Source organism: Aedes albopictus, chromosome 3, assembly GCF_035046485.1.
Source record: "Aedes albopictus strain Foshan chromosome 3, AalbF5, whole genome shotgun sequence".
Taxonomy (NCBI): domain Eukaryota; kingdom Metazoa; phylum Arthropoda; class Insecta; order Diptera; family Culicidae; genus Aedes; species Aedes albopictus.
The window spans coordinates 193,453,354-193,476,996 of record NC_085138.1 but is presented as its reverse complement, the minus strand read 5'-3'; the positions used below and the strand labels follow the sequence as shown (position 1 = coordinate 193,476,996).

The 23,643-nt window shown below is 38.8% G+C and overlaps 1 protein-coding gene across 2 annotated transcripts in view; it reads right to left on the bottom strand.

Annotated features, from left to right (window-relative positions):
• LOC109426630 (L-threonine ammonia-lyase) overlaps window positions 1-16,683 on the bottom strand; it is a 45,966-nt gene extending 29,283 nt beyond the window's left edge. Inside the window, exons 1-3 of one of the 2 annotated variants that reach the window (XM_019702162.3) lie at window positions 16,536-16,683; window positions 5,195-5,479; window positions 4,872-5,039 (exon numbers count right to left, since the gene is read on the bottom strand). In XM_019702162.3, the coding sequence (XP_019557707.2) occupies window positions 4,872-5,039; window positions 5,195-5,479; window positions 16,536-16,646 (564 nt within the window). In that variant the 5' untranslated portion in view covers window positions 16,647-16,683. Of the gene's footprint in view, window positions 1-4,871; window positions 5,040-5,194; window positions 5,480-16,519 lie in introns of both variants that reach the window. The other variant, XM_019702166.3, reaches the window with a different exon arrangement.
• Between the last annotated feature and the right edge of the window lie 6,960 nt (window positions 16,684-23,643).

The following is a 23,643-nucleotide window of genomic DNA, read 5'->3' as shown; positions in this document are numbered from 1 at the left end:
TCTATCACCTTACCCTGGTATCCACACACCAATGTGTGAACCTTCTGCCAACCAATTCCCACCAACACTCCAACATCCGCATGAATTTGTGCTGGCGCAGAGGTATATTCGGCCAGATGTGGATACAAACGATTGCAATCATCACTTCCTTACCCCTTCCCCACATTGACCTGCAACCTGACGTGGCAGGCGCCATTGTCGCCTAAAAATAGAAGATCACTAACGCTCACACACTGAAGATGCCTGCTAGTCCCCGGCAGTTATCTCATTGGTCCTTGTGTGAGTGTAGCTGGTCTGGCGATACTGGAGTAGCATCCACGGGCGGTCAATCAAGCTCAAGCTCAAGTTATTCTTAATAAGGTACGTTAGTGAAGTTATTTCCTTCGGGTTGTATAGATACAACTTAAATTTGAAAACCTTGAGTAACCAGCTTTAATTTTACCATGAAAGCTGCAAAATTTCAAAGTCCTTTTTTTCTAAAAAGTTTCTTAAAATGTACTTATTGTTTTCCATTTATTTGTTTGGAAATTTCTCCAGGATTTATTTCTTTTGAAATCCTTTATGAACTCGAATTTCTCTAAGAATACATTCTGGAATCCTTCAAGCATTTTTTTTTTTAAAGAATTCCTATAGCAATTTTCTTTGGGATTACTGCAGGGTTTCTGCAAGAAAATTCCAAAGAAATTCTTCCATGAATTCCTCCACACTCACAAACCTCTCCTTCCCTTCAATGCACGGCATTGACTCCATATAGTCCTTCCGGAATTCCTTCAAAAGTGTTAAAGTTATGCAGGAACTCTTTTAGAAATTTCAGGAATTCCACTAATGATTCTTTCAAAAATTCCATCAGGAGCGCCACTAGAGATTCTAGCAGGAATTTCTTCCCAGGTATTCCTTTATGGTGTAACTTCCCAAACTTGGTTTCGTTATCACTCAAACCGAATGCAAGTGCGCTTTCATTGTTTTACAAAAAGTGAGGTCACAGCTGACTGCGGAGTCAAGAGAGCCTAGTTTGGGAAACGATTTTCTAGGGATTCGTTCAGAAAGTCCACCAGAAAATTTTCTTTAGGATTTATCTAAAGAAATTCTTAGAGCCTTATAAACCCAAAATAAAAGACATGAGATTTATAACGGTTTCCAAAACCTATACAAAACTAATAAGTCATTAAAATGTTACTTTGGATTCCATTTTTCCTAGAATTCTTCTACAATTTTCATAAGACTTTTCCTGTAAAGCCTTCAAAGTACAGGGGGTGGCCAAAATGTTTGGGATAGGCAACTTTTTTTCTCACAAAAAAGTTCAACATGCTATAACTTTTCAAAGAGTGCATCAAAAAATCTCAAATTTTGACTGTTTGTCAACTTATTATATGTGCATCATTGGTACAAATTTGGGCTCGATTGATTAATGTTTTGCAAAGTTAGAGCCGTTCGGGTAAAACACTATTTTTTAGACAACTCATTTTTCTGTCATATCTCGGAAACCAGTGAACCGAATTGAATGAAGTTTTGTATATGCTGTATATGCTTCACAAACTATTAAAACATAGGTACTTTTTAAACGTTGAAAAAGTTATCAACCCATATCAATCCAGACACTTTTTGGATTGTTCTCGAAAAAATGTATTTTTTGCATCAATGTCAATAAAATTTAGTGTTGATAAAGATTTCCACTTCTGTTCTCAAGTTATCTCTAATCAGATATATTAGAGCCTATTTAGATTGAAGAAAGAATACATTTAGTAATTTTTGTGTAGTATTGTAAATTTGACTTAATTTCCTCTATATCTAATCTAATCTAATCTAATCTCACACTAACGCAGCCATTACTTGAATGCATCCTGGAAAATGAAGACTTTTGAAGTCTATGATTTTTCTTGTCTAACGGCCAGGCCAACTGCGCAGCATGTACCGCAGAGAAGATTTCACGGGATAGAACGATTTCAACATAGTCAATATTTGAAAACATTCTACACCTTGAAATCGAGGGGAAAGATGGAAGCGTGGACATCCCGTACCAAACGCTTCCAGATAACGATAGATATTTATACATGTTTGCAATGCATATATTATTATGGTGATGTGTACGGTGATTTGCTAAAAAAGATTGATTAGTGCGCCCGGATTGGTGGTAAGATCCACTGAAATTCACTGAAAAGAGAATAAAGGATTACGTAATAAATACAGAATAAGGCATAAGTGATACGCTCGTTACAGTTACTATTTTTCAAAAAAAAAATGGTATTATACTATAAAATTACCTGAATCTCCCTGAAACAAAAGGTTTATTAGCAGTTAAAACAAAACAAATTAAAACACAAACATTGCAAAAATACATCAAGTTTTAATCTGGAATGCTACCACTTTAGGCAACAAATTTGATGGAATGTGGTAGATCTTACACCGTAACGCACCGTTCTAAGGTGATCTACCCACGTTACGGGAAGTAAATTTGACTTAATTTCCTCTATATGGGTAAAAACTTCAACCCGGTATAACTTAATTCGCCGTGAGAAAATATTACATTTTACAACAACGTATTAAGTATCAATATATTGTTGATAAACGTTAAAAAAAATCATTTAATTCTGTTCACTGGTTTCCGAGATATGGCAGATCAAAAATTAGTTATCTAAATAATAGTGTTTTACCCGCACGGTTCTTACTTCGTGAAAAATTATTCAATCAAGCCCAAATTTTTACCAATGATGCACATATAATAGGTTAACAAACAGTCAAAATTTGGGTTTTTCTGATGTACTTTATGAAAAGTTACAGCATGTTGAATTTTTTGTGGGAGAAAAAAAGTTGCTTATCCCAAACATTTTGGCAATCCCCTGTACTTCAGGAGTGTGTTTCAGGAATTTCTACAGGTACCGTAAGCCGGAATAAAATTGATCATTTTGGTACTACATTGTAATTGCATACTAGGAACTTCTACGCGTCGCAATGATCTCAAACTTCTTACTTCATCTAGTTCATAGATGTCTAGATATGAGCTTAGACTTTTATTTTTCAAAAAAAGTTAGTTTTTCCTTATTTTTTTGGAATTTGTAATGTATTTCTCACTTAGCTGAAATCATTGCTGCTAAACAATCGAATGTCACTAGGACTTCCCGTAATTTTTTTTGTGGAACCTTGGTTGGAAAGTTATGAAGCTATTATGGATATGAATAAGTTAAAAAAAGTTCGATTTTTGAGGAAAATGTCATATATTATAATAACAAAAAATAATTATTTCAAAGGAAATTGCCTACCTTTAGGCGTTAAGGGGGAAATTTCAAAATTTAATTTTTCATTTAAGTGTCAAATTTACTAGTTGTAAGAGTTTTGACGCGTTATTCGGGTTTAGAAGAGCAGAACTAAGTGGATAAGTTTTTTTTTCTTTTTAACCGATGCTTATTTGCATACTGATCAGTTTCGCCCAAAGTGGCATTTTCAATTTTTTATTTTTGAAGTAAATAAACAAAAAGTTTAAATTTATTGAACAAAATTCAGTCACATGGTTTCATGGTGATCCACTGGGTACTGATTTTCCAGAAATTATTTTGGCAATTTTTGAATTTCCACTAATGTTATCCACAAAAGTTGTTTGAAAGTGATCAATTTGATTTACTTTAATATTTACTTTCGGGAATTTCTCCAGGAATTATCTAGGAAATTGTCTCAGTAATTTCTTTATAAATTAATCCAGTTACATGTATTGTTTCTAAGATTTATTTAGGAATCTCTTCCTTTTCTTCTATGTTTTTCTCCAGGAATTTATTAAGATATTTACAGGAATTTCTCTGAAATTTTCGTTAGATATTCTTTATTATTGCCTTTAGAAATACTTTCCTGCAACATTCGGTTTACAGGATTTTTTTTTTTCAAAATTTGATTATGGAGTTTTTTGGAGATTCTCAAGAAAATCTTCCAGAGGTGTTTCCAAGCTGACTCCTGCATTAACTTCTCCTGAATCTCATTCAGCCATGTTTTTCAGGGATGTTCTACATCTCGATATCTCTCCCTATCTCGATGATCTGGTCGGTCTCTTCAATCTGCATACATTTTACCTCTCTGTATGTCGATATCTCCTTATCTCGATATCTCTCCCTATCTCGATGCTATCTAGTTCGTTTTTGTACTAGATATTCCCTCCATATGTCGATATGGCCATTTTTACAGGTTGCTAGATCAAGTTTTCTAAGGGCAAAATATTCTGGAAAGAGGAGGTGACATCTGTTTGTTGACAGTTTTTCCTAGTAACGGATGCCTTTTCAATCTAGTGTGCATTACAAATAGATCCTTCAATTCGATCTCTCCCTATCTCGATAGTCCCTTCAATATCGGGATGTAGTGAGTCGACTGTATAAAGCTACCATTCAATAGCTCAAGGCAGCTAGTTGTGAATAGTATGAAAGCTGAATTTAAAAACATATCTGATTTTCAACAGCTTCATTTTTCGCTTACGTGTATATTTCAATATGCGTATTCCCAGCATCTGTTTGTCTATGTCCTTATACACCCTGCAATGATACCGAATGAAAGCTTCCATCTACCACATTGAAACATTTTTCGATTTTCATCGATGATTTCAAACCACCTAATATTGGCATGAGTATAGTTACCTACATCTTTGCTCTTTCAATAATTTTAAGCAATGGATAGCAAACCCTAAAAAAATCTTTGGCATTCACATCTCATGAACCCTCCCATATGCTGCTGTTATTTATAAAGAAAAATCTACCATCATCAATCCGGCCTTCCATCAAAATGTTGTTTCCAACCGTATGCACTCACCTTTGGCACAACCTTTGCCCCCCCCCCCCCCCCCCCCGACCTAAATAAATACCGCATTGGCTGCTGGCCTGCCCGACCCGGGTACCCACCTGAGCATGATTTCCCAGTGAAGCTGATATCACTCCCTTCTTTTTCTGTTCGTCCGACAGCATTATTAGGGCATAGCGGGCTCCGCGCTCCTTAAAGCTTCCGGTGAACTGCAGGAATTCCTTCTTCAGGTAGATGTCCATATCAACCATTTCGGAGAGGTGCGATTTCTAGTGAAGAGAAAAAAAACGAGAGAATATCAATAAAAGTGCCAATTAGTGATGATTAGCGCTCCATTTATCAAGGTGCTTGCGAATCTTCGGACAAGTTTTGACAATGAGCGGGGTGCTTTAATGAAGAAAAAGCTGTCATCCCCCTTTCTTACCGGGCATGGCGTGTACTCGATTCCCTTCTTTATTTTGAAGGCTGCCGAAGTAACATCTTGAAAGGTAATTATCTGAGGATTATCGGCATTGCAAAAAGGATCGGTGAATTCCTGCTCTTGTTCCGAGGTGCCGCCGACATCGCCGTTAGTCATCATTTCGGTGGAGTTTTTCACCGCCTCTGGCTTGTTTTCCTTGTCCTTTGGGGTGGCATCTGCTATCTTTGTGGCAGCCAGTTGGCTCGTGATGGCAACCATTTGACTCATGTTTCCGGGCACTCCTGGTTTCTGCAAATAATGTAGAGGGAATGAGTTGACAAATGACTTTTTTTTCCGCGGAGGTATTTGCTGACAGCGAATGACGGATGGCAAATGGAGTACGAAGGGCATTGTTACGGAAGTTGGAAAGGATTTTCTTCTCTTCCGACAGTCCCAGCAATTATCAGTTGTAGGGTTGAAGCTATCAGATTCTATCTCGTTTGCTGCCACAAGTAATCAATTTAATTAGAGAACATTCAAGATTAATTACCAGTTGGATTTCTTTTTTCTTGTAAACTGTGGGTTCAGAAGAAAATTGTTTTCATATTTTTCTTTTCAATTTGAGTAAGTGCTAGCCGAACTTTGTCCTTCATGTAGGAAAACAGTTTAAGTGCCAAATGGTATAGACCATAACACAAGTTGCAGTTGGAAGGGTATTCATCATTTTCTTGGCGTTATATCCCAATTGAAACAAAACCTACTTTTCAGCTTAGTGTTCTGTGGGCACCGCTAAAGTTATTAACTGAAAGCTTCCTCTGTCAATGACCATTTTGGATGTGTATAAATACCACAATATTATGGTACGTATCACAAACAAAATCTATCTCCGAAGTCCGAACTGAAACTGAAACGATGCTCTTGATTAACGGCTACGCAGTCTTGGGATTTAAAAAGACTGCGTAGCCGTTAATCAAGAGAGTCAACCATACAGTCGTATTTCAATAGCACTGAAAAGATGTTTTTCAGTAACTGTTAACTTCAGCATACTTGGAAAGGTTTCCTAAATTATGTCGTATCGTAGCTGGTTGGAACAGCACAATAGGGGAAGGCTGGGTTGATTTTATCCATTTTTCCTAATTTGTAACTCTTAGGAAATTCACAGAAAACCAGGTAAACATCTGTTGCGATCAGTCCATTATATTTTCGTAATGGAAATATTCTTGATTTCCTTGGCTATAGAAAATCATCGTAGTTCCCACACGAAGTACTCAAAAAGAAGAATTAGATTCCACCTTATTTAGAAAACCGTGGGAAACATAGATTTTGCCTTTTTATTATGCGAGGCTGATTTTTTTTAAACCATTAACCCGATAAAATCAAAGCCCAGTATGTGCTGAAAAACTTTGTCGGAGACCACGAAGTGATCTGATGAATATGATAAAGGGGGGTTTAAGTGTATTTCGTAGGGTTTGTGGAATGCTTCAGGAGCGTCACAGGATGATTAGGGGGGGAGGTATGGTAGTGGTTTTGGGGAGGTTTCACGTTTTAGAACATTTCAAGGGATTTCATGAGCATTCAGGTAGTTTCAAGTGGGTATCAGGAAGGTTTCAGGAGTTTTCATGAATTTTCGTGGGTGTTCAAAAGGGTTATAATGACGTTACAATGGATTTTAAGGGATGTCGAGAGCACATATGCGCTTTTTAGAGGTTTTCCGTTGATTTCAGGGATACTCAGTGTTTTCAGGTGTTCTTCGAGCGTTTTGAGGGGCTTTTTGGAGCGTTTGAAGGAGTTTCGTTTTTTTTCGGCATAGATAGGCTCTCAGTTAAATAGCTGTTTTGGTAGAGTTTGTGCTACTATACCGCTCTATAGCAAATATTTGAGGTAAATGTCATCTACTACTTTCGAAAAATACCAATTGGTATTCATCATTATTCTATAAAAAGCGTTTTAAATTATTCCAAGGATCTTTCAATGCAATAAGCATTTCGAAGGCATAGCAGGGAAATACAGGAGGATTCAGGATCGTTTTAAGGGGTTTTCAGCTGTGCTTCAGGGGAGTTTGAAAATGATTATGATGATTTCAAGTGTGTTTCAATGGGATTATGGTGGTTTTGGAAGCGTTTTGAGGCATTTCAGGTCAGGGTCGTGTCAGGGGGCCTCAGCTGACTCAGCTAGCAACACCAAAAGAGGTTTCAGGGGCATTTGAGATGGATTGAGCATTCAAATGGATGGCTCTGAAATTTTCTGAATTGCCTTTAAATCCGCCTAAGGATAAACCACGTAGATCAAATTTTTGCCATCTCAGACACCCCCTCCCCATCTCCCCATGTAGACTTTCGTCCAAACACAAATTTTGAAATTTGTATGGAGCGTAGACTTTGCCCAGACCCCCTCTTCTCCCTCCAAAATGTCTACGTGGTTTATGAATAGTCCCTAAAAACCTCTCGAACCCCATGTAATGCACCAGAGACACTCTGACGCCACCGAAAACTCCTCCATAACGCCTTCATACCGCATGTTAACCCGCCGAAAATATTCTGAAACTTCCTGAAATGCCTCCAAAATCCCCCTATAATTTTCTCGAATCCCATATCCCACCCGCTAAAATGCTCCGAATCTTATTGAAATGCCTCTCAAATCCCATTACACTATCTCGGACAACAAATAACGCATCTGAGACCCTTCGAAACCTGCGTAATGCCTCCAAAATCTACCGCAACGACCCTATGTCCACCTGTTACGCCCGTAAGACCCCCTAGAAAGTCCGGAAACCCATTGGAACACTCTATAAACCGCATGGAGCCCCCAGGAACACGCTCCTGACAGAGACCTCCTGAGACGCCATTGAAATCCCTTGAACGCCTTGAGACCTCTCGAAACCCCCTGAACTCCCTAATATGCTTGGGGAAGCACTGGAACTGCCCTGGCATCCCCTGGAATCTCTTGAAGCGACTAAGACTCCCTAGAACACCCCAAAACCTCCTGAAACACCCCAGAGACCTCCTTCAGCACTCTGGAACATCCAGAGACTTCCCAACATGCCTTTGAGGCCCTCTTAAACGCCCAGAGACCCTTGGTACCCCCTGGAAAGCTTCTGCATCCCTAGAAATGCTCCTAAGGCCCCCTGGAATCCTTTTGAGATCCCTTGAGGTGACCCTGAAGCCCCTATAAATGCACCTGAGACCTCCTGGTACCCCATGAAACCCCCAGAGACATACAAAAAACACCCCTGAGATCTCCTGGTAACGCGGTGAAACTTCTTAGGATTCCCTGAAATACCCCAAAAACCACTCTTTCCTATAAGCACACCCTTGGGCACCGTTGACATAATTAACGTCATTAAAACATTTTCTTATGCACAGTAGCGTTAATTTCCAATTGTTGCACCCTCCATGCTTTTCTTATGATGTGTGCAACAATTGGCGAGTTTTTACGGTACACTATTGGTTCTAACCTGGTAAAATAACCAGCATGAAAAGAGGTTTTAGCGTGGTCAAAAATGTAAAAAAAAATCATAATAAAAGGAAAAGTATTTTACTAGCAACTTTCTAACTTTATGAAGACTTAATCAATCAAGTCCAATTTGTACCTATTTGTGACTAGTTGAGGGAAAGCAATCAAAATTAATACATTTCGGTTAAACATTATGCTTGCTGAAAATTTTTTGGATAAATAATCAAATGTTCATGCTTTTGCTGATTTGCAGTTAGCGCTGTCTAGTAATAAGTATAAGTTATGTAAGTCCAACCAAACGGTTATTCAACTGAGAGCTCTTGATCTACCAAAAAAGTTTTTTCAAAGTTGATTGAAAAATCTTGACCACACGGAATGGTATACCGAAGACTTTGCACTTAAGTCAAAAAAAGTAACCGAAGACACTATCTTTCTAAATTATCAGGATTCAGAGATGCATGAAATAGTGTTTAAGCTACAGTTGCGAATTATCTGTAAGTCCTTGACCAACCAAACATATTTTCCGAAAACATAAACTTTTTAAACAATAAGGATGGTGAAATTTCCATTTATTTTAATTGTGGTAAGTCTGCTTTAATAGCATTGTGGTAAGTGCAGTTCAATAGCATTGGGATTCAATGAAGATTAAGTTTATTTCTTTTACAGAAAACAACTGTTTAAGCATACACGAATAAAAGACAGATATGAATTATTAAATCAATGAATCTACGGCTTGAGCTTAGCTTGACTTTGTCAAGTGTCTTCAGCAGAGCAGCGTTAAGTCGGTAGGCTATCACGCAAGAGGATCCAGTTCAAATCTACATAGCAGCGACATGTGCGAAAATATAATTGTCAGAAGCAATTTCCAGACATGAATCACAAACCCATCAAACAGGGGTTGTGGTTCTGAAAACCCATTTTTGTTTCTGGCATGAATTTTGTCAAAGTTCTGTCAGAAGCTGCTTAGAAGGCTATCCAGAGTGCTTATGTGAAATTTCAAATTTCAAAATTACTTAAAAATAAAGCTGCTTAGAAGGCTAATGAGCAACCTCGAACAAGCGGCTTAGCTTATAAAGTACTCCTTTATCTGAACTTTTGGTTACTTGGGATCTTACCCCATGGCAGATGGCCTTTTTGCACCACTTCCAGTGAATCAAAATTCAACCATCGCGCAACAATAACGGTAATGTCGCAACCTGACTTTGTAGCGACATTCCACCCAATGCGACATAGGTTTGTCCCAGCTTGAAACAATGAGATAAAGATCATGCAGCACGAGTTTAGAGATTTCAAGCCTTGCATTGTGATTTTCGAGCGGTCACTTCGAGTCGGTAAACACTGCAACGCTGCTGCAGATGTATCATCAAAAAATTTCGATTTTGGGTTGGTAATAATTGATTATTCACAACTTGAAAAGTACGCAACAAATTCTGCTTCCGTTGTGTCTGCAATAAAAATGTTCGGGATCATGTCATTATCTGTTACCAGTTGGGATAAAGAGTAATCAATGTGTCTTCTTTGTTGCTTGTTTTGCGTCTTTTTTTCTGATAATTCTCTTCACTGACCACTTCCGTTTTACGAACCAGTTTTTGAAATCGCTAAAAATCGATGAAAATGTGATAGTTTAGTGAATATTTTAGCTGAAGCATCGAGCAAATATTGTATAGCTGCTGTTACCTCTTTGAAAGCCTAACAAATGAGGCCATTTATCATTGAAAACGATGAATGTTTTAAAAATGGCATCTTACCCCACTTTACCCTATCCACCGATGGACGTTAATGGGTGGTATTTAGTACAAAGCTCGCACACGTTTGTGTTGTTGGATTGCCGCTGTTTTATAATTTTATGACTCGCGTCATAATGTTGCATAATAATTAACAAGGAAAGGTTTGTCGTAACGTGTTTGGCAAACCTGACTTTTTATGAATATTGTACAAAAAAATATTTATAGTCGGATTCGTCTTTTTAAGACACGGACACGTTCAATGCTTCCAGTGAGCTTTTGGCTCTTTGAAGGAAGCACGACACTAGACAACGGACTAGCATGCAACGCCCAGTGGCACAGCCGAAAACTTTTCCTGACAGCTGCGGCGGGAATCGAACCCGCGCTCCTCAGCACGATGCGACTAAGAGCTTGGTGACCCTAGCCACACGACCACGGAGCCGCAGGTCGTCATGATATTATGACTTGTAGTCATGTTAGCATGGAGTGGCCTATTTTATGATTTTAAGACTTTTTCGTCATGTTTTGGGTTCCGGATTTTTACCCGTGCATGCAAAGAATAAAACAATCCGCTAGCTCAAAAAATTGTATTTCATACAAAGCGCAATTTGTACGAATGCTCGGAAATCAGTATGATACAAATGAATCTGTATATATGACACGATGGATAATTGCAAGCCTCTTGATAGACGGTTGATACGTGATTGAAAGGTGGAAGTAGCAATTTTAAGGCCACATGAAAGGAACAGGACCAAAGTAACGGAGGCAACGGCTACGTCAGTGCAACAAAGAGCGGAAATGATAGAATACTTTCGACGAGGGAGGTTACGTATGTCATTTACCAGCTCGAACACTAACAAAGCTTTTGGCAATGTAGACATAACTGCAGAACTTATCAAATCGAGCTCGAAATGTTGGCCATCTGTCTGCACCTATTAGAAGTCAGGATCTGAGAAACCTGGGAAACCGAACGTGTGTTGGAGGAATGGAAGGAAAAAATCATCATTCCTATCACGAGAAAGGCGACACGTTAATGTGTGAGATCTTTAGAGCGATTACCAATTTGATTGCCGCCTTCAAAGTGCTATACCAGATCAGATATTTTGTGAGAAATCATCAAGTGGGCTCTATATACCATACAGCAAATTCACCAAATGTTCCGCTGACAACAGAGCTATGAAAAGTCATAGGCGATAACGGTTTTGCTGATCAGGGTTCGAGACCCACTGGTCGCAATAGTTGAAAACAGGGGTTATACATTAACGAAACTTTTTTCAACTGCTAACTGTGTCGGTAAAGTAGATTTTTGCTGTTTTGGTCGATAAAGTAGCACTGAATGATAACTAAATTGTATATAATTCTGTTATCAATCAGCTGCCTTTTTTCATGTTGATAACTAAATGTAATATAGTATAAAATATTGTATAACACAACTAATTATCAAATTTAACTCAATGATAACTTAACTTCTTATCATTTTGATATTAATGGAGTAAATTTGTGTTTTCATTTTTGTTACGTTGGCTCTCAATTCAACCTGAATGATAACAAATTCAATCATCAAATGAATGATAACCAGGTAACAGAACTTGTCATCATTTTGTTATCCGCCTTTGCTCGGGCTCTCTCACTCTTTTTTTGTTTTCATGCTATCTGCATAAACAATAGCAATCTCGTGTATATGTACAGGGGATGGCCAAAATGTTTGGGATAGGCAACTTTTTTTCTCTCACAAAAAAGTTCAACATGCTATAACTTTTCATAGAGTGCATAAAAAAACCTCAAATTTTGACTGTTTGGCAACCTATTATATGTGCATCATTGGTACAAGTTTGGGCTCAATTGAATAATCTTTCGCAAAGTTAGAACCATTCGGGTAAAACACTATTTTTTAGACAACTCATTTTTGAGCTGTCATATCTCGGATACCACTGAACCGAATAGAATGAAATTTTGAACGTACACTAACAATATACAAATGCTTCACAAACTATTAAAACATAGATACTTTTTGAATGTTGAAAAAAGTTATCATAGATTGACACTTTTTGTATTTTTCTCGAAAAAAATGTAATTTTTTTACGTCAATGTCAATAAATTTTAGTGCTGATGTCCAAAGATTTTCTACTTCTGTTCTCAAGTTATCTTTAATTCGATATATTAGAGCCTATTTAGATTAAAGGAAGAACACATTTAGTAATTTTTGTGTGCTATTGTAAATTTGACTTATTTTCCTCTATATGGGTAAAAATTTCAACCCGGTATAACTTAATTCGCCGTGAGAAAATATTACATTTTATAACGTTGTATTAAGTATCAATATACAGGGTGTAAGGTTCCTGAGTGCAAACTTTTTAAGGGGTGATAGAGGACCATAAATGGTGAAAAAAATGTTCTACGCATATGGTCAAATCTCAACCGTTACGTAGTTATTGAACTCCCCATGTTTTTTACTCTTATTGCCTTAACTGGCTATAACTTTAAAATGGTCAAACTTATCGCAGTTTTTTTACCCTAATTCGAAAGATTATTGAATTTTCTATGAAATGGCATCTTTGAATCGATTGGTTTAGTTAAATAACTAAGTTTTCTAGAGCAAATAGCTCAAAAGTTGTGTGTTTTAATTTGTTTTTGTCAATTATCTTTGAAAAATGCGTTATGATTTAAAATTCTTTCTTTGGCAAAGTTGTGGCCCCTGTTCCACTCTACAATTCGTTCTTTGACATTAAACTTGTATCTCTTATCGTTTTGTTGCAATATCGCTTTTAACATCGCATTTCAGATCATAAATTTGCAACTGTCATGAAAAGCACTTTTTTGCGCATTGTGCCGCACATTTAAATCAAAATTGCAAGAAATCGATAAGAGCTAGAAGTTTGGTGTCTAAGAACGAATTGTAGAGTGAAACAGGGGCCACAACATTGCCAAAGAAAGAATTTTAGTTTATTCCGCATGTTTCAAAGATAATTGACAAAAATCAATAAAAATACACTATTTTTAGCTATTTTGCTCTAGAAAACTTAGTTATTTAACTAAACCAATCGACTCAAAGATGCCATTTCATAGAAAATTCAATAATCTTCCAAATAAGGGTAAAAAACTTCGATAAGTTTAACCATTTCCAAGTTATTGCCAGTTAAGGCAATGAGAGTCAAAAACATAGGAAGTTCAATAACAACATAACGGTTGAGATTAGACCATATGCGTAGAACAATTTTTTTCACCATTTATGGTCCTCTATTACCCTTTAAAAAGTTTGCACTCAGAAACCTTACATCCTGTATTGTTGATAAACGTTAAAAAATTCATTCAATTCGGTTCACTGGTTTCCGAGATATGACAGCTCAAAAATGAGTTGTCTAAAAATAGTGTTTTACCCGAACGGTTCAATCTTCGCGAAAAATTATTCAATCGAGCCCAAATTTGTACCAATGATGCACATATAACAGGTTGATAAACAGTCAAAATTTGAGATTTTTTGATGCAATCTATGAAAAGTTACAGAATGTTGAATTTTGTTTTGTGGGAGAAAAAAAGTTTCCTATCCCAAACATTTTGGTCACCCCCTGTATGTACTTTTATTTCTGAGTGTATGATAGAACAAAAGCAAATCTAGCGTACAACAACACTAGATGGCGTTCAAATTAATTTGTGCTTGTTTCAAAAACGAACGAATTTCGGCGCGATTCAGAATCGCGCGCGAGTTTGCTCACGCAGGAGCGGTTCATGATTGTGCATTGAGTTTGAGTTTATCAACATTGGGTGTTATGAAGTCACACTTATATGTATGTAGTCCAATTTTGTAACCGGTCAGTGACCAGCAAATAAAAAAACACCCGTAGAATTCCGGCAGAGTACCCACGAAATTGAAATGATCATACCTCCGTAAAATGACCATCGCTTCAATTTTTTTTCTTTTTGCTGATTCAATTCGGAAACTCATCAATCGGGATAATATTCGGTTGGACCGATCTGATCACCGTGGGTACCGGAAAATCCGGATTTCCGGGCCCATGTTTTCATACAATACCAGATACGGGATTTTCGGTAGGTTAGTAGCAGGGCTGGATTTAAGCGGGGGAGGGGGGGGTTGCAGGGCCCCGGGCCACACATTTTAGGGACCCCCACAAAAAACCGTTTATTCTTGCTAAATCGCTAGGGACAATTCGCGGTAAAATATCTTAAATTTCGCGGCCTACCGTTGTGAATTTCGCGTCCATTTCGCGGTCTCAAATTGTCAACGTTTTGCCTGGAAAACTCAAATGTTGCATGCCCAAAAACAAATTTGGTTAGATTTTTTAAGTGTTATCATGAATTCATCTAATAAGTTTCAAATGTTATGAAACATCAGGAAAAAACCATCCATTCGCGGCTTCCACGAAACCGCAAATTTTCAATGTCCTTACTTATCGCATTTATACCTCCGAGGGGCCTCCACATTCGCTCCAGCCCCGGGCCCCCACAATCCTTAACCCGGGATTGCCTAATCGTCCTAAAATCGCTTTAGCATATAGTAAAACGTGTTGACTTCGAAGCTGTGATTTCGTAACAGGCATCCCGTGGGGCCATGGCCACCTTAAGGTATCCTAGCCTTAACAATGCGGGCTTCAATATGGTATATATGGATTTATCAAAAACCACGATGATCATATCGATCCAACCCAATATTTAATCGATAATGAGTGTTTGAGTTGGATGAGCCAAAAATTTTAAACATCGATGGAAAATTGACGGAAATTTGATCATTTCAATTTCGTGGATACTCGGATATCCTGCCGGCCACATAAGGATCAAAATACATTGAAAAAGAGCCACTTAGGAGACGATTTTATTTTATGAACTTTTTCGCTAAACTTCATTTACTCAGTCTTATACATAGACTGCAATCGCTATACTTTTAGCTCTCTGCATCCAACGAACTGAGAGAAACTACTTGCATCACCGAACAACTATGTAACAAGCTACTAAAACGGGTAAACAAACAGAACTAAAGAATATCTTATGTGTTGCTAGGGTAATTGATCCGATCATGGAGGAGTTAAGCGCTGGGTTCATGTTTAAACCACAATTGTATCGCCCCAAGCAAACTTTTTACATGGATTGAATTGAAAATAATAAAATCCATCCTTAATCTACGGGAAAATAACGAAATATTGCCACTTTGATGTTGTTATGAGCATTTTATTCGGTTTTATCTGAAAGAACATTGTGTTCCTAATGTTGCGGTATGTGTTCCTAATGTTGCGGTATTTTGTTCCTATTGTTGCGGTATCCCATTGAGATCATATGGGATACCGCAACAATAGGAACACAGCAGCAAACACATTTAGGAAAATATTTTTTTAAAATAGGTTTTTGGGCAAATCTTAAGCAAACAAATGGTGCAATCTCATAATTTAAGCACCATACATCTATTAAAAATACCTTTTGGTAACGTTTCAGTCGAAAAAGTGCTCAATTGCCATTACCGCAACAATAGGTACTACCACAACGATGGGAACAATTACCCTACTCGCCAAAAAGCGATTGATGATAATTGTTGGCTTCTTTGTATCTCATTGAACAGTCACAATTTAACACGTTGAAAAAAAAAATCAATTATTAGATGACTCTGGATTTCATAAGAAATTCAGCTCACATTTTCCAGATAACATATTTTTAAATATTCAATAGTTTAATATTTTTAACTATGGTGTATGTCATAATCGGGTTCTTAAACTGATATTATCCAAATATTATTTTGAAAAGGTACTAAACTCTTGAAAAGCCTTTGCAATGATGCAGCACAATAAAAAGCATTAACATATCATATTAGTTTATCAGCCCACATCATGTTGAAGCTTAGGTTGCCATTTAGCACAATCGATCGAAATTTTCTATTGTTTCCCATTGAAATGAGTTTGTTAATTGATCAGTTCGTTTGAATTCAGTTCATATATTGACAATTTGCCCACATGTACGTAATCCCCAGAACATCAATTGCCCTCACTATTGACTGCATGCATAATCATTGTTTGCCTCCAGCGAAATTGTGTTTTAGATTGCACGTCGATAGAATAACCGAAGCTTAACCATGGGATTTAGATAATTTCGCAAATTATTCCACCGCACTGTTTTCACCAATAACTGATTTTCATGCTTCACGGAATCAATTCTAGTTGTACGTACGTACGTCTGCACAATGTTACCTCTAGCCTCGGCTCTCCAGCACTGAACCTGCAGTTGACAACCGGTAGCTCTTCAACAACTGATGCTGCCCTGCCATAGGTACTGGTTATATTCTCCGATCGAGTTCGCATAAATGGCTGACGTCACTCGCCAAACGCCGCAACTATTAGCGACGTGTTAAACATACTATTATTGATGGTCCCATTTTCGACGGCGGATGGTAGTGCGTGGTATCGGTGAGATATCGGTTGACTTTTTTTTTGTGGAGGGATTTGTGCACTTTTACACTAGCTCTGTTTTCCCACGGTGGTAGGCCCACGGGCGCGGCGGCGGCGTGGACGCTTCCATCAGGCACACACATTAAATAACAGCCTGTGGCCACAGACGCGAGAGGTGTTAATTGAATAAATCACCTCGTCGGCAACAAGGCTGTCCCATTTGTGACGAACAACGGAACAACGCCACTGCCGCACCGGAGACGATCGATATGGGCAATGGGTTCGTGAAGCAGTGGTTCTCCAAAAAATATATATGAGGGATTAATAAATCTTGTTTTAATGGAATTGGAAATAAACTGTTGCTTTCCAGATTATTTATTTCGGTTTTTCAGTCGGGTAGTGCTTTATTGGCCATTGCGCAATAGAATATAACTGTTGTGAGCGTATCACTAATATGCAGACATTTCGACAGAAGATGGCAATTGGCCCTTTTGTATTTCAGATTCTTACCCAAACAATTCGATTGTATGTCATTCCCCAGAAACCCATTCCCCGGAACGGGACGTTCCCCAGAAAACGAATCCCCAGAATGGGACAATCGCCAGAAAACCATTCCTCAGAAAAAAAATAAAAAAAATAACAATTTCAAGTCCGAAGAAATGTGATTGAAAGCAACTTATGCCGCTCTAAACTCAATCACGTTTGAACCCCTACGCTCAACGTATTTTTTTTTGGTATAAAGCCTCGGAAATCATTGTATTACGCTTTCCTTTTGCTAGATAAATTTTTCAGTAGCCTCTGGAATGAAGATTTCAGCCTAACAATAACAATATGAAAACATGTCCTCAGAGTATGTTGTTTATGAAAATGCACGTTTCGAATCCACCATAATAAAATATAAATATGATAAGAAGAACGATAATTCTCCCATGTAAATATAATAGCACATAGCAGGTTAGGTATCAAGGAATAACTTTAAGGAACGATGTTTTGTCATTTTGCCAAGGGCACTCAGGCTGAAAGGTCAGCACGATGAGTTTCAAGTCTGCAGTTATGGAACAGGAAACAGAACGGTTTTTTAGATTTCTAATAATTAGCTACTAGGTACTTCTACTAGGCTTAGACGCGATAATAGTTTCTAACGTAATAAAAGCTTACATGGGCAGCAGTTTCAGCGCCAATAAATATATTTACAGTAAAACTAGTAAGAACAGCCTATATTTAAAAGAAGGGTGAATTCATGGTTTGAATATTAGCATTATCAGCGCTAAAAACTATTTAAGCAGTAAAACTAGAAAGAACAGCCTATATTTAAAAGACGGGAAAATTCATGGTTTGCAGCAGTTTCTCCACCAAAAACTATTTTACCAGTGTTTTCTTCCTAAACAGTGCTTAAAGAAGGATAAATTGATGGATAAAATATCAGAAGATTCTAACTGAATGATTATTATAACAGTATCATAAGCATTTGGCCTAATGGTCATCTGGCATGAGTGCATTACGTGTAATTGTCATATATACACCTCCCTAATAAAAATATGTTATACACTGACGATTAGGTGAATGAGTGTATCATTTCGTGTACGATCAAGATGATAGCCCGATAGGGTTGTTAAGCACGTTGTATCATATTTTTCTATTAGGGCTGCCATTAATAATTGAGTATTCTTCGAGTGCCATTTAATAAACAATTGTTCGTTTATTTATTTCCGGGAATTGAAATAAATAATTGTTATAGCAGCTATGACTAATTGATTATTTATTATTTGGCATTTGAAGTTACCTTTTTTATGAAAATAAAAAGTGATCCTAAATATCTAAAACTAACCCTTAAAGGCGCACGACAATAAAAAACTGATTAAAAAAATAAATTAATAATTAATAATAAAAGTGAATTTCAATTATTTTGGAGCGTTTTTAGGTATGTTGTTTTAAAACAACATTGCGCTTTTAAGGGCTAAATTCTAAATCCTAAACTGTCGTTTTGAATTTTGGCTTTCACTCATATAAACCTTCAGACTGTGTGCTACTGTGTACAGCAAGCGATGTTTTTTAATGAGTTGGTCGAAATAATAGGTACATCCCGACTACTGGAAGAGATAATAGAACTATTACTTTTGTGATACTCAAATATAGATACGCATCACTGTATTGGTAGAGTTAAAAGCCATGATTTCAACTGTTGTACCTCATTGTACTACCGAGCGTCCATCTTGACTGAAGGTTTTTTTGCTGTCAACAATGCGTACTAGTACAATGGTAAAAATTTCACCATTATAAAAGATGGTCGATCGTTTAAATTATTACATGATGGCTTCATCTACCATAAAGATAAAGTGGTAAGTAATTCATTTATCGAAACGTAATTTTCTGTCGTAATTATGATTTACTTCCTGTTTGAAAAAAAAATAGACTCCAGAAACGTGGTACTGGCAATGCTCATTGCGGAGGGAACAAGGGACGGCCGAAAAATGCCCTTGTCGAGCAAGGACAGCCGTGAGCCACGGGACTCAAACTCTATTGAGCTGCACGGAGCATAGTCACATGCCTGATCCACTGGCCATCGAAACTGCAATATACAGAGCTAAGTTAAAAAGGAAAGCTAGCGAAGGAACTGAGAAACCAGAGAAAATTATTCGAACAACAGCGGCACAGTTTTCTACAGATATGAGTGCAACATAACACAGCGTAACAAAAATTAACTTTTTGTCTGTCTCAAGAGCAAACTTATGTGTCTCCGAAGGATTTTGGGCCGCTGAATCCGAATCCGGGCTCAGATTTGCTCTAACACGTCACAATTTTGAGCTATACCTCAATTTATGGGGCAAAATATGCGATTTTGGGCTTTTTTGACTGCAAGCTATTAAGCAAGGAAATATTTTTTTTAAGCAATCAAAAGGTTAATTGGTCAATTAACATCTAAATTAACGACCTTTGCAAAATACTTCATTTTACCAAATCGAATTTGATAGTTTTAAGCGATTTATGTTAGGTACGATATTTCCCATACAAGTGACCCTCCAAAAGTTGCATGCAAGTTTTCATACTAACATAAAATGCTTAAATCTATCAAATTTGATTAGCTAAAACGAAATATTTTGCATGAGTCGTTAATTTAGATGTTAATTGACCAATTAACCTTTTGATTGCTTAAAAAAATATTTCCTTGCATAATGGTTTGCAGTCAAAAAAGCACAAAATCGCATATTTTGCCCTATAAATTGAGGTATAGCTCAAAATTGTGACGTGTTGGAGCAAATCTGAGCCCGGATTCGGATTCAGCGGCCCAAAATCCTTCGGAGACACATAAGTTTGCTCTTGAGACAAAAAAATGTTGCGCTGTGTAATTTGTGATAGAATACCGTTTGCCTAAAGTTTATTTCATGCAACCTAGAGTCTGCATTGCGTGCAATTTTAAAACAAACATGCTTTTGATACGATTGTTTTTGTATAGGTAAAGGCTACTTCGTCTAAGCCAGCTCAGCGCAAAATGATCCAACGGAAACGCAAGACTGCAAAGCTTCCACATGACCCCGATGACTATGACTGCATTGATGAGCAGTTTACAATGACGAATGACGGAAAACAGTTTTTGCTGAAGAATGTGGAACTAGAGGAAGGCCGATTAATGATCTTCAGCACGCTGAACAACCTAGTGCGGTTAAGCAAAGCTAGGGTAGTAATTGTTGATGGAACATTTTCATCGGCGCCCAAAGGGTTTAGACAAATATTTACTATTCACGGTTCTATTGGTGGTGGGTCGGCTCCAAAAATTGTACCATTCGTACATATTTTGCTTCCATCGAAAGGCAGAAAAGTCTACAAGAAAGCGTTGCGTTTCTTGAAGAACATTGCGAAAGACAACGGTATTGACCTGAATCCACCAATCATACTAACTGATTTCGAATTGGCTGAAATCAAAGCGATTGAAGCAGTCTTCCCCAAGTCAGAGAAGAAAGGTTGTTTCTTTCATTTCAGTAAGAATTGGTGGAAGAAAATCCAGGATTTACGGCTGAGAGGAGAATATTCCTGCAACGTGCAAAGAGCTTTCGTCAAGCTGAAGCGTTGGCATTTTTAGAACCTAAAGACGTACCGAAAGTCTTCAAGCTTGTCCAAAAATCATCGCCTAAGTCCATGCAGCCTTTCTTCAAGTATTTGGAAAGGAACTATGTTTTGGGAACAGGTAAGGGAAAGCAAAAAGTTCCACCTCGGTTCCCTCCAAAATTGTGGTCGGTGCGCCAGAATACCTTATCCGATTTGCCACGAACAACAAATGCGATAGAAGGTTTCCATAACAAGTTTAATTCGCTGTTCAAGGGTGGAGGAGACCAAAAGTTCTATGCAGTACTCAAGGCATTTCAGGAAGAAGAACAATCTACGTCATCGGAGTACATGAGGTTTCTGCAAGGAGAGCATTGTGTGAAACGGATTAATAAGGCTCTGCTGAACAAAAATGAAAAGTTGAAGCGAATTATTCAACGCAGGGCTGATGAAGGTTTAAGCATCCAAGACAGTATTCAGGGCATTGTTTCGATTTTGAGCAGCAAGTAGAACTCTTCAATACAAATTTGATCATTTCAATGCGTTTTATATGATAAATAATACAACAAAATAAAGCTAAAATAGTTTAAAAATCTATATAAATGTGATACAAATTATTAAGAAAATATTTCAAACATATTCTGGGGAATGTCCCATTATGGGGAATGGCTTTCTGGGGAATGTCCCATTCTGGGGAATGGGATTCTAGGGATTGTCCCATTCTGGGGAATGGGATTCTGGGGATCAGCATTCTGGGGAATGTCATTCAGGGGAATGGGTTTCTGGGAAATGACCTACAACCAAACAATTCAACTGCGATCAAGACGACAGCCAACCTTCCTTTTCCATCCTTCCCTCATTAGCCATTGCGCAGTAACATGATGACGATACCTATCGAATTCGGCACATTCTGTACTGGTGCTGTATTGCACCTGGCCCAACTATTTCTCACACCTTCACATACAACTATTACCAGGTCATCGATCATTCCAGGAAAAACCTCTTCGAAGCATTTCGGTTGCCGGCAGATACTCGCGTATCCAACGTTCCCATAAACGGTCTAGCATGACTTTGATATGATACCAGCTTGACCGTAGGTACACTCGAATATTCATCTGTAGACTGAATGTCGATCCGGCACATGTCGGTAGCAAAAGTACCTTTAACAGGAACGGAGCGGATTATCGACGATACTTTTGGTAGTCATGGCCCAACTTGACGTTCAAACTAGAGAGTAGACGATAGCTACACTCAACGTGATCACCTGGTGGTTCGCTACAGTATCGACTACAACAACAGCAGGCAGCGGCTAGACGAAGAGGCGGCTAGGCCAAGGCCAAACCCCGTAGGTGGAAGGCATCATACTTCAACTATAAGGTATTTAGGAAGGCGCTCCGCCATACTCGGTTTATGCGTTGACAAGCTGGTAGCGCAGCGGTGCTCTCGCGTGCATGCGATGCGACCATGCCTAGGCAAGTCCACCCTAGAAATGGGAGCCCATCGACTTATTGGTGGACTCAAGCAATTGCGGACCTGCGCCGCGCTTGCCTACGGGCTAGGCGGCGGATGCAGCGAGCACGATCAGAGGAAGAGCGAAACGAACGGCGGGTGGTGTTCGCCGCTGCAAAAGCCGTGCTTAAGACCGAGATAATAGCAAGCAAAAAGGCATGCTTTGAGGGTCTCTGTCAGAGTGCCAATACGAACCCGTGGGGTGATGCCTACAGGATCGTTATGGCCAAGACGAGAGGTGTGATGGCTCCTACAGAGCAGTCTCCAGAGATGTTGGAGGGGATCATTAGAGGACTTTTTCCGCGTCATGATCCTAGTCCTTGGCCTCCTTTCGTTTGATAGCCGGGGACTGGGGCTGGCGATGAGGAGAGGGTCACCGATGTGGAACTTGCGGGGATAGCTAAGTCCCTTAGCGTAGGTAAGGGACAGAGCCTGGTACTATTGCCAAAGGCGGGGAAACCGCCCGGAGACCCGTTGGCATATAGATATGCTTGATTGACACGGCGGGGAAGGTGCTCGAAAAGATCAACCTCAATAGAATGTTGAGGTTCACCGAGGGCGAAAATGGTCTTTCGAGCAACCAGAACGGCTTCCGGAAGGGAAGGTCCACCATAGACGTTATCTTGTCGGTTACAAAAACCGCCGAGAAAGCACTCGAGCCTAAGAGGAGGGGAATTCGCTTTTGCTGGATGTAAGGAATGCATTTAATAGCGCCAGCTGGTCTGCTATTGCCGATGCGCTCTTGCGTCTGGGGATACCGGAGTACCTATACAAGATTCTCGGAAGTTACTTTCAGAATCGTGTACTAGTCTACGACACGGAGGTGGGTCAGAAGTGCTTTAACATAGCCTCAGGAGTCCCGCAAGGTTCCATCCTGGGTCCGGTGTTATGGAATGTCATGTACGACGAGGTGTTGAGGTTAGAGTACCCAGTGGGAGTGGTGATTGTCGGATTTGCCGACGACATTACGCTCGAAGTCTACGGTGAAACGATCGAGGAGGTAAAGTTGACTGCCAACCACTCGATCAAGGTTGTGGAGGCGTGGATGCGGTCCAGGAAACTGAAGCTGGCTCACCACAAGACAGAGGTGACGGTTGTTAACAACCTGAAGTCGGAGCAGCGGAGTGCTTCGAAATGCGCGGCACAAGAGGCATACGCAGGACTGCCAGGATGGCCTCTATGGTCAAATGGCAGCGCGCGTGGGACAGTTCCACCAAAGGAAGGTGGACCCATAGGTTGATACCGAGGGTAGATAGTTGGATTAATAGGCGCCATGGGGAAGTTACATTCCACCTGACACAGGTCCTTACAGGTCATGGTTGCTTCCGACAGTATCTACACCGTTTCGGGCATGCGGATT